The 11,966-nt window shown below is 54.6% G+C and overlaps 1 protein-coding gene across 2 annotated transcripts; it reads right to left on the reverse strand.

The window, feature by feature from the left end:
• Nucleotides 1-342: 342 nt before the first annotated feature.
• RFX5 (regulatory factor X5) lies at nucleotides 343-7,847 on the reverse strand. 2 transcript variants are annotated; one of them, XM_073637341.1, is made up of 10 exons: nucleotides 7,716-7,847; nucleotides 2,991-3,125; nucleotides 2,780-2,813; nucleotides 2,627-2,709; nucleotides 2,407-2,526; nucleotides 2,208-2,324; nucleotides 2,043-2,124; nucleotides 1,760-1,958; nucleotides 1,560-1,663; nucleotides 343-1,392 (listed from the first exon to the last, which is right to left on the reverse strand). In XM_073637341.1, exons 2-10 carry the CDS (start codon nucleotides 3,104-3,106, stop codon nucleotides 523-525), a joined length of 1,725 nt encoding a protein of 574 aa, XP_073493442.1. In that variant the 5' UTR covers nucleotides 3,107-3,125; nucleotides 7,716-7,847; the 3' UTR covers nucleotides 343-522. The 2 variants fall into 2 exon arrangements, with proteins under 2 accessions (XP_073493442.1, XP_073493443.1); XM_073637342.1 differs by having other exon boundaries at nucleotides 7,712-7,836.
• Nucleotides 7,848-11,966: the final 4,119 nt, after the last annotated feature.

The raw sequence follows: 11,966 nt of genomic DNA on the forward strand, positions 1-11,966 counted from the left end.
ACATGATAGGAGCTCACATAGAGGAACCGAGTGACGGAGGGATCTGCATCGTGGCCATCGGTGGTCTCACTGCAGGCTCCTGAGCTTTTCCATCATACTCACACATAGCAGACCGGCAGCATACAATTCTAAAGACCAGACCTGTATGTGGGATTGCTTCTGCAAACCTCGTTATGTGTAACAGGACAATCACAAACCCGTCACATGTGAGGGCACAAAAAAAAAAAAAAGTTATTTCTGAATACCCTTCTTCTGGTCACAGCATATATCCCTGTATTACCATGCTTTATACTGCAGCTCTCACCACTCCAGGGCGTGCAGTGAAATGAGCAGATGCGGAGGCGGTTTATAAGAAATCTGGTATTAGCCAATCTGTGGTTACCACATGATATAGGGGAGCGGACTCTGGCAGGGGGGGGTGTATACATGTATCTGATGACGGCGTACGTTGACTGTATGGCTCTATTCCCAGTGACAGTTCTGCTGTGCAGCGTGTGATACAGGGTCGCCCGCCGCACCTCATTAGGTTGGTCCCACAGTGGAAGTCTCATCTTGCTGCTTTTGGCTGTCCCCCGGACGTGCCGTCCACTGAGCCAGGCTCTGCCGGCCGTCCTGGATGACACTGACCTGGTTAGGGACAGTCTCGGTGACCATCTTTGTGTCAGTCCCGACTGCAGCGTCCAATACATCTACCGTTCTGTGAGATACTGTCAGCTGGTTGTCAGATCCAATAATGGAGTTTCTGTCTTGTGTGAGTGGTCTGGGTACCACTGAAGCATTGCTGGACCCCCTGTCACTGTCCCTCCTCTGGCCGGAGGTGCTGCTGTCTATGATGACCTTCTTTGGAGCCGTAGTTGGTTGGGAAGGTGATTTGACAGGAACACCCTGTGAAGCATCCATCTTTCGTGGGCGGCCCCGCTTTCTCTTGGACTGTACTTCCTCTGTAGATGCGGCCAGGCGCTTGGCTACTTTACTGTCGGCCATGCTGCCCGCAAAGTCTTTGCTGCCGTTCTGTTTAGTTTTGCTGAGAGTGTGAGATTCCAGATTACTCATATCGGGTAATAACATGCTGATCACCGGCGGTGCCACCGGCTGAGATACAAGGCCAATCCCATTCGTTCCAGTCACTGTAAGGGGCACTCCGTGGGTAAAAGGCAGGGGGGACACTTTTAATTGTCCGGGGATCATATTTGGTGCCAGGACAGGTGGGTTAAATCGGACAGGGGGGCTGGAGCTTACATACTTCTCTTCGGTTGGAAGTCGAGGTAAGAGGACGGGGAGACGGGCCACCAAGGCATCAACTTGTGGGCTGTTGGCCGGCTTCTGAGGTTCTGGGGGCCGTTTCTTCACCTGTGATGGACTCCCAGGATGGGCCATTGTGGTTTTCTTGTTCTAAAAAAAAAAAAAAAAAAAAAAAAACATGGCAAGAATTGACACAAAATCAGCAGCAATAATAACTGGAGAAACTGGTGTCCAACTCGGTAACCAGAGCCGAATCCAACCATCCAGTGCAAGCAGCCAACCAGCCAGAGCACAACTGCAGGCAGACGGGAACATACCTTAGTGGCGGCTTCTGCTCCGCTGTCAGGAGACCCCGGCCTCTTACTTGCTGCCGCCTCTGGGAGCAGTTTCTGGACCTTCTGCCCGCTGCTCTGGGAATTGTCTGCTCCAAAGACAAAGAAGCTGCCGTCACCCAGATGTCTGGAAATCCTAAGGACAAAATCCAAACCGATGGGGTGGATGGGGGCAGTGCCGTTACCTGAAAGAACCATGGACAGGACAAGCTCGGCGTTGGCGCTGCGGGGGTTAATGATGTGCTGCTGAATTAGGAACTGGGCAACCTCCACCACATTGTTGAAGGATCTCTTCAGGATCTTCTCTGCCCAGTTACAGATCAGGGCGCAGGAGGCGTTAATGACGTCATTGTTGTAGGACTGGACCAGGTCGGTCAGCTCTGACTGTGGGGAAGCACACACAGGTATAGATTATATACTGGTGACATGGGACTAAACGCTGGCCGAGGTGGGGGGAGGGCAACTTACACTTTCGGTCATCTTCAGGTCCAGGCTGGGTAAGGGTGGCATGCTGACCATGCTCTTCCTTCGCAGACCGCTGTAGCAATACGTTCACGTGGTTAAGGACACAGACGCATGATTGTTCCCTGCACCCACCCTATGTCCCATGGAAAAACCCCAGTGGAAGGATATTTGGACTGTCCTCTTCCTCCCAGTCTCCTGGCCTTGATATTAGGGAATATCTCTCGAATGATCTTCCCAAAGTTGGCCACGCTGAGGGGTCTCCCACACAGGTTGTCACAGTAGCGTCTAAACAAAAGGCACAACAGAGGTGTGTGAGGTGGCGATGGTTGTGAATGAGGGTCCCGGGGGCAGCTGGCGCCATACTCACTTGTAGGCATCATACACGTCCTGCTTGGGCAGGCAGGTGTCCGTGTGCTCCTCCAGGTGGTTGCGGATCCACGTGCAGGCATGCATATGTTCTGCTGTGGTCACAGAGCTCACGTCCACGCTGCGCAGACACAGAGAGGCCATTACTGACACTATCAGTACAAGTCACAAGCTGCAGCACGACTGCTGCGCCCCCTGCACCCTCTGGGGTCGGCCGGTACCTTTTCTCTGGGCCGCTGGGTCCTGGCGGCAGCTGCAGGTACAGATACAGCTTGTCATAATCCGTCAGCTTCTGAACGTCTCCCTGTAGGAGAGAAGCATGGAGGGGGTCAGTCACTGCCCTTCAGAGATGAGGCGGCACAACGACTACGTACCAGGATGTTGTCCACTTTACTCTGAACCGATTTCCTGCAGAAAGAAATTAAAGTGTCAGCAGACGGCGGAAAACCGGCGCCCACCGTAACTAATCTAAGTGACTACTTGTCCTCCCACCAGCCTGCGGACCACACTGCAGCTGTAGAGCGTCAGCTCTGCGGGCCGGACACCTCAGCGGCACCCTGTACTAGTCATATAGCAGCTGCTCACGAGATGCGGTCGCGCAGTTTCTGCAGGAGATTACTGGGCTCTGTCTCCTCCGGGGCGTCTCCAGCCGCCAATCCTCCCTTCTTCGAGAGGTTTTCATACAGCACGTCTTCGGCCATTCCCTCCTGTGTGCAAGACCTACGGACACACAGACAACAACCCCCATCATCTGCAGCCATCCAGCAAATACAGCAGATCCTTCATCTATCACATTGTCTGTCACAGAAACGGCTCTGCTGCATGCAAGTCACCGGGACGCCACACAGCCACCGCGACGCCACACAGCAAAGACGCCACACAGCCACCGCGACGCCACACAGCAAAGACGCCACACAGCCTCCGCGACGCCACACAGCAAAGACGCCACACAGCCGCAAAGACGCCACACAGCCACCGCGACGCCACACAGCCGCAAAGACGCCACACAGCCACCGCGACGCCACACAGCCGCAAAGACGCCACACAGCCGCAAAGACGCCACACAGCCGCAAAGACGCCACACAGCCGCAAAGACGCCACACAGCCACCGCGACGCCACACAGCCGCCACGACGCCACACAGACACCGCGACGCCACACAGCCGCAAAGACGCCACCGCGACGCCACACAGCAAAGACGCCACACAGCCACCGCGACGCCACACAGCAAAGACGCCACACAGCCTCCGCGACGCCATACAGCAAAGACGCCACACAGCCGCAAAGACGCCACACAGCCACCGCGACGCCACACAGCCGCAAAGACGCCACACAGCCGCAAAGACGCCACACAGCCGCAAAGACGCCACAAAGCCGCCGCGACGCCACACGGCCACCGCGACGCCACACAGCCGCAAAGACGCCACACAGCCACCGCGACGCCACACAGCAGCAAAGACGCCACACAGCCACCGCGACGCCACACAGCAGAAAAGAAGCCACGCAGCAGTAAAGACGCCACGCAGCAGCAAAGACGCCACGCAGCAGCAAAGACGCCACGCAGCCACCGCAAAGACGCCACGCAGCCACCGCAAAGACGCCACGCAGCCACCGCAAAGACGCCACGCAGCCACCGCAAAGACGCCACGCAGCCACCGCAAAGACGCCACACAGCCACCGCAAAGACGCCACACAGCCACCGCGACACCGCAAAGACGCCACACAGCCGCAAAGACGTCACACAGCCACCGCGACGCCACGCAGCAGAAAAGAAGCCACGCAGAAGCAAAGACGCCACGCAGCAGCAAAGACGCCAAGCAGCAGCAAAGACGCCAAGCAGCAGCAAAGACGCCACGCAGCAGCAAAGACGCCACGCAGCAGCAAAGACGCCACACAGCAAAGACACCACACAGCCACCGCGACGCCACACAGCCACCGCGACGCCACGCAGCAGCAAAGACGCCACGCAGCAGCAAAGACGCCACGCAGCAGCAAAGACGCCACACAGCCACCGCAAAGACGCCACACAGCCACCGCGACGACGCCACACAGCCACCGCGACGACGCCACACAGCCACCGCGACACCGCAAAGACGCCACACAGCCGCAAAGACGTCACACAGCCACCGCGACGCCACGCAGCAGAAAAGAAGCCACGCAGCCGCAAAGAATCCACGCAGCCGCAAAGACGCCACACAGCCGCAAAGACGCCACACAGCCGCAAAGACGCCACACAGCCGCAAAGACGCCACACAGCCACCGCGACACCGCAAAGACGCCACACAGCCACCGCGACGCCACACAGCAAAGACGCCACACAGCAGCAAAGACGCCACGCAGCCACCGCAAAGACGCCACACAGCAGCAAAGACGCCACACAGCAGCAAAGACGCCACCGCGACGCCACACAGCCGCAAAGACGCCACACAGCCGCAGACGCCACACAGCCACCGCGACACCGCAAAGACGCCACGCAGCCGCAAAGACGCCACACAGCCACCGCGACGCCACACAGCAAAGACGTCACACAGCCACCGCGACGCCACACAGCAAAGACGCCACACAGCCACCGCGACGCCACACAGCAGCAAAGACGCCACACAGCAGCAAAGACGCCACCGCGACGCCACACAGCCGCAAGGACGCCACACAGCCGCAAGGACGCCACACAGCCACCGCGACACCGCAAAGACGCCACGCAGCCACCGCAAAGACGCCACGCAGCCACCGCAAAGACGCCACACAGCCACCGCGACACCGCAAAGACGCCACACAGCCGCAAAGACGTCACACAGCCACCGCGACGCCACGCAGCAGCAAAGACGCCACGCAGCAGCAAAGATGGCACGCAGCAGCAAAGAAGCCACGCAGCAGCAAAGACGCCACGCAGCCGCAAAGACGCCACGCAGCCACCGCGACGCCACACAGCCACCGCGACGCCACACAGCAAAGACGCCACACAGCCACCGCGACGCCACACAGCAGCAAAGACGCCACGCAGCCACCGCAAAGACGCCACACAGCAGCAAAGACGCCACACAGCAGCAAAGACGCCACCGTGACGCCACACAGCCGCAAAGACGCCACACAGCCACCGCAAAGACGCCACGCAGCCGCAAAGACGCCACGCAGCCGCAAAGACGCCACGCAGCAGCAAAGACGCCACGCAGCCGCAAAGACGCCACGCAGCCGCAAAGACGCCACACAGCCACCGCGACGCCACACAGCAAAGACGCCACACAGCAGCAAAGACGCCACACAGCAGCAAAGACGCCACCGCGACGCCACACAGCCGCAAGGACGCCACACAGCCGCAAGGACGCCACACAGCCACCGCGACACCGCAAAGACGCCACACAGCAGCAAAGACGCCACGCAGCCGCAAAGACGCCACGCAGCCGCAGACGCCACACAGCCACAAAGACGCCACACAGCCACAAAGACGCCACACAGCCACCGCGACACCACGCAGCCGCAAAGACGCCACACAGCCGCAAAGACGCCACACAGCCACCGCAAAGACGCCACACAGCCACCGCAAAGACGCCACACAGCCACCGCAAAGACGCCACACAGCCGCAAAGACGCCACACAGCAAAGACGCCACACAGCCACCGCGACACCCCACAGCCACCGCAAAGACGCCACGCAGCAGCAAAGACGCCACACAGCAGCAAAGACGCCACACAGCAGCAAAGACGCCACACAGCAGCAAAGACGCCACACAGCCGCAAAGACGCCACACAGCCGCAAAGACGCCACGCAGCCGCAAAGACGCCACGCAGCCGCAAAGACGCCACACTATCACAAAGACGCCACACTATCACAAAGACGCCACACTATCACAAAGACGCCACACAGCCACCGCAACGCCACACAGCAGCAAAGACGCCACACAGCAGCAAAGACGCAACAGCAACACCCCACACAGCCACTACGACACAGCAGCAAAGTCGCCACAGCCACAACAACACCCCACAGCGACGCCACACAGCCACCGCGACGCCACACAGCCGCAAAGACGCCACACAGCCAACGGGAAACCCCACAGCCAACGGGACACCCCATAGCCACCGGTATGGAGGGGATCTATTCTCCCCTCGGTTCCCAGCGTGGGGGGCTATTATCCCCTCGCCCCCCCGTGTGGGGGGGCTATTCTTCCCTCGGTTCCCAACTTGGGGGGGCTATTCTCCCCTCGCCCCCCCTCATGTGGGGGGAGGCTATTCTCTCCTCGGCCCTCAGTGTGTGGGGGGGCTATTCTCCCCTCGGCCCCCGGTGTGCGTGTGTGTGTGGGGCGGCTATCCTCTCTTCAGCCCCCGGTGTGTGTGTGTGTGGGGGGGGCTATCCTCTCTTCAGTCCCAGGTGTGGGGGGCTATTCTCTCCTTAGCCCCCGGAGTGTGGGGGGGGGGCTATTCTCCCCTCAGCCCCAGAATGGGGGGGGGGGCTATTCTCTCCTCGGCACCCGGTATGGGGGGCTATACTCCCCTTGGCATGGGGGGCTATACCGGTGTGGGGGACTATTCTCTCCTCGGCCCTCGGTGTGGGGGGGGGGCTGTTCTCTCCTCGGCCCCCGGTGTGTGGGGGGCTGTTCTCCCCTCGGCCCCCGGTGTGGGGGGGCTATACTCCCCTCGGCCCCCCTTATGTGGGGGGCTATACTCCCCTCGGCCCCCCTTATGTGGGGGGGGCTATACTCCCCTCGGCCCCCTTATGTGGGGGGGGCTATACTCCCCTCGGCCCCCCTTATGTGGGGGGGGGGCTATTCTCTCCTCGGCCCCCCTTATGTGGGGGGGGGGGCTATTCTCCCCTCGGCCCCCGGTGTGTGTGTGTGTGTGTGTGTGTGTGTGTGTGTGTGTGTGTGGCGGCTATCTTCTCTTCAGCCCACGGTGTGTGTGTGGGGGGGGGGCTATCCTCTCTTCCGTCCCTGGTGTGGGGGACTATTCTCCCCTCGGCCCCGAAGTGTGGGGGGGGGGGGTATTCTCTCCTCGGCGCCCGGTGTGTGGGGCTATACTCCCCTCGGCATGGGGGGCTATACTCCCCTCGGCCCCCGGTGTGGGGGACTATTCTCCCCTCGGCCCCCCAATATCGGCCCCTCTAGGCTTTGGGCGGGGTAATATTACACGATGACCTCATCCTCTGCTATTTCCCCCACAAACCCACTCGTGACAACCGCCTATCGCGATATGATAGCCTGAGCCGGTGACACCTGCAGCACGGCGGACATGGGAGCATCGCTCGCCCGTGTGACACATCACAGAGGTCCGAGACATAATGACCCCACGGACACAGGAGAAAATCCCGGGAATTTACCTACCGCCGCCACGGGAACCTCCACCGAATCTTTTTTCTGATTGGCTGACGGCGCGGCGTCTCTTCTCCCAGGATAGAAATACTATTGGCTCCCGCGACAAAACTCACCAGGATACTAAAGAGTCGAGAGTTTTCATTGGACAATTCTCCGACTTCTGCTTAGTAACAGCAATGTAATTGGCTAAAGCTGTTAGGCGCGCAAAAAGGGTGTATGTCTTGTGTCACAACATTCAAGACTAGTTGAGGAGAAATAGAGTAACGAAACCACGCCCCCGAGAAAGGCGTAGCCTCACGGAGAGGCCTAACCAATAAGAACCGTAGTGTGCCGCGGGGCCTGCTGGTGCTTGTAGTCCCTGCGCAGCAGCTGTACGGTCACATGGTGTTCTGCCGCTGGTGGCGGGAAATTGACTAGTCACGTCAGTCCGAGGCGCTGACAGTCGTGTTACTATAGGGGGCGCTGTGGTCACATGGGGCGTTATCGGGACCTACTAAAAAGAATGCGCCTAATAACTTCTAGGTCCAGACATATGGAGAGATGGTAGACATGAGCTATATGCAGATATTATGTGACTGCAGAAGTGGCGCTGTTGCTTTAAGAGCATCTAGTAACTATTACAAGTGACAGAAGCGCAGGAGACCGGAAGTGATCTGTATCTAGTAACTGTTACAAGTGACACAAGCGCAGGAGACCGGAAGTGATCTGCATCTAGTAACTATTACAAGTGACAGAAGCGCAGGAGACCGGAAGTGATCTGTATCTAGTAACTATTACAAGTAACACAAGCGCAGGAGACCGGAAGTGATCTGTATCTAGTAACTATTACAAGTGACACAAGCACAGGAGACCAGAAGTGATCTGTATCTAGTAACTATTACAAGTGACACAAGCGCAGGAGACCGGAAGTGATCTGTATCTAGTAACTATTACAAGTAACACAAGCGCAGGAGACCGGAAGTGATCTGCATCTAGTAACTATTACAAGTGACAGAAGCGCAGGAGACCGGAAGTGATCTGTATCTAGTAACTATTACAAGTAACACAAGCGCAGGAGACCGGAAGTGATCTGTATCTAGTAACTATTACAAGTGACAGAAGCGCAGGAGACCGGAAGTGATCTGTATCTAGTAACTATTACAAGTGACAGAAGCGCAGGAGACCGGAAGTGATCTGTATCTAGAAACTATTACAAGTGACACAAGCGCAGGAGACCGGAAGTGATCTGTATCTAGTAACTATTACAAGTGACACAAGCGCAGGAGACCTGAAGTGATCTGTATCTAGTAACTATTACAAGTAACACAAGCGCAGGAGACCGGAAGTGATCTGTATCTAGTAACTATTACAAGTGACACAAGCGCAGGAGACCAGAAGTGATCTGTATCTAGTAACTATTACAAGTGACACAAGCGCAGGAGACCGGAAGTGATCTGTATCTAGTAACTATTACAAGTGACACAAGCGCAGGAGACCGGAAGTGATCTGTATCTAGTAACTATTACAAGTGACAGAAGCGCAGGAGACCGGAAGTGATCTGTATCTAGTAACTATTACAAGTGACACAAGCGCAGGAGACCGGAAGTGATCTGTATCTAGTAACTGTTACAAGTGACACAAGCGCAGGAGACCGGAAGTGATCTGTATCTAGTAACTATTACAAGTGACACAAGCGCAGGAGACCGGAAGTGATCTGTATCTAGTAACTGTTACAAGTGACACAAGCGCAGGAGACCGGAAGTGATCTGTATCTAGTAACTATTACAAGTAACACAAGCGCAGGAGACCGGAAGTGATCTGTATCTAGTAACTATTACAAGTGACAGAAGCGCAGGAGACCGGAAGTGATCTGTATCTAGTAACTATTACAAGTGACACAAGCGCAGGAGACCGGAAGTGATCTGTATCTAGTAACTATTACAAGTGACACAAGCGCAGGAGACCTGAAGTGATCTGTATCTAGTAACTATTACAAGTAACACAAGCGCAGGAGACCGGAAGTGATCTGTATCTAGTAACTATTACAAGTGACACAAGCGCAGGAGACCAGAAGTGATCTGTATCTAGTAACTATTACAAGTGACACAAGCGCAGGAGACCGGAAGTGATCTGTATCTAGAAACTATTACAAGTGACACAAGCGCAGGAGACCGGAAGTGATCTGTATCTAGTAACTATTACAAGTGACAGAAGCGCAGGAGACCGGAAGTGATCTGTATCTAGTAACTATTACAAGTGACAGAAGCGCAGGAGACCGGAAGTGATCTGCATCTAGTAACTATTACAAGTGACACAAGCGCAGGAGACCGGAAGTGATCTGTATCTAGTAACTATTACAAGTGACACAAGCGCAGGAGACCGGAAGTGATCTGTATCTAGTAACTGTTACAAGTGACACAAACGCAGGAGACCGGAAGTGATCTGTATCTAGTAACTATTACAAGTGACAGAAGCGCAGGAGACCGGAAGTGATCTGTATCTAGTAACTATTACAAGTGACAGAAGCGCAGGAGACCGGAAGTGATCTGTATCTAGTAACTATTACAAGTGACACAAGCGCAGGAAACCGGAAGTGATCTGTATCTAGTAACTATTACAAGTGACACAAGCGCAGGAGACCGGAAGTGATCTGTATCTAGTAACTATTACAAGTGACAGAAGCGCAGGAGACCGGAAGTGATCTGCATCTAGTAACTATTACAAGTGACACAAGCGCAGGAGACCGGAAGTGATCTGTATCTAGTAACTATTACAAGTGACACAAGCGCAGGAGACCGGAAGTGATCTGTATCTAGTAACTATTACAAGTGACACAAACGCAGGAGACCGGAAGTGATCTGTATCTAGTAACTATTACAAGTGACAGAAGCGCAGGAGACCGGAAGTGATCTGTATCTAGTAACTATTACAAGTGACAGAAGCGCAGGAGACCGGAAGTGATCTGTATCTAGTAACTATTACAAGTGACACAAGCGCAGGAAACCGGAAGTGATCTGTATCTAGTAACTATTACAAGTGACACAAGCGCAGGAGACCGGAAGTGATCTGTATCTAGTAACTATTACAAGTGACACAAGCGCAGGAGACCGGAAGTGATCTGTATCTAGTAACTATTACAAGTGACACAAGCGCAGGAGACCGGAAGTGATCTGTATCTAGTAACTATTACAAGTGACACAAGCGCAGGAGACCGGAAGTGATCTGTATCTAGTAACTATTACAAGTGACACAAACGCAGGAGACCGGAAGTGATCTGTATCTAGTAACTATTACAAGTGACAGAAGCGCAGGAGACCGGAAGTGATCTGTATCTAGTAACTATTACAAGTGACAGAAGCGCAGGAGACCGGAAGTGATCTGTATCTAGTAACTATTACAAGTGACACAAGCGCAGGAAACCGGAAGTGATCTGTATCTAGTAACTATTACAAGTGACACAAGCGCAGGAGACCGGAAGTGATCTGTATCTAGTAACTATTACAAGTGACACAAGCGCAGGAGACCGGAAGTGATCTGTATCTAGTAACTATTACAAGTGACACAAGCGCAGGAGACCGGAAGTGATCTGTATCTAGTAACTATTACAAGTGACACAAGCGCAGGAAACCGGAAGTGATCTGTATCTAGTAACTATTACAAGTGACACAAGCGCAGGAGACCTGAAGTGATCTGTATCTAGTAACTATTACAAGTAACACAAGCACAGGAGACCGGAAGTGATCTGTATCTAGTAACTATTACAAGTGACACAAGCGCAGGAGACCGGAAGTAATCTGTATCTAGTAACTATTACAAGTGACACAAGCGCAGGAGACCGGAAGTGATCTGTATCTAGTAACTATTACAAGTGACAGAAGCGCAGGAGACCGGAAGTGATCTGCATCTAGTAACTATTACAAGTGACACAAGCGCAGGAGACCGGAAGTGATCTGTATCTAGTAACTATTACAAGTGACACAAGCGCAGAAGACCGGAAGTGATCTGTATCTAGTAACTATTACAAGTGACACAAGCGCAGGAGACCGGAAGTGATCTGTATCTAGTAACTATTACAAGTGACACAAGCGCAGGAGACCAGAAGTGATCTGTATCTAGTAACTATTACAAGTGACACAAGCGCAGGAGACCGGAAGTGATCTTTATCTAGTAACTATTACAAGTGACACAAGCGCAGGAGACCGGAAGTGATCTGTATCTAGTAACTATTACAAGTGACACAAGCGCAGGAGACCAGAAGTGATCTGTATCTAGTAACTATTA

Source organism: Phyllobates terribilis, unplaced genomic scaffold (genome assembly GCF_046119375.1).
Source record: "Phyllobates terribilis strain yellow unplaced genomic scaffold, ASM4611937v1 Scaffold_6__1_contigs__length_29720123, whole genome shotgun sequence".
NCBI lineage: Eukaryota > Metazoa > Chordata > Amphibia > Anura > Dendrobatidae > Phyllobates > Phyllobates terribilis.

Coding starts and splice junctions, on each gene's coding strand:
- RFX5 (XM_073637341.1), bottom strand. CDS start 3,106: ATGGCCGAAGACGTGCTGTATGAAAACCTCTCGAAGAAGGGAGGATTG. Junction 2,125..2,207: donor GGAGGAAGAGGACAGTCCAA/ATATCCTTCCAC, acceptor AACCACGTGAAC/GTATTGCTACAGCGGTCTGC. Junction 1,959..2,042: donor ACCTGAAGATGACCGAAAGT/GTAAGTTGCCCT, acceptor GCTTCCCCACAG/TCAGAGCTGACCGACCTGGT.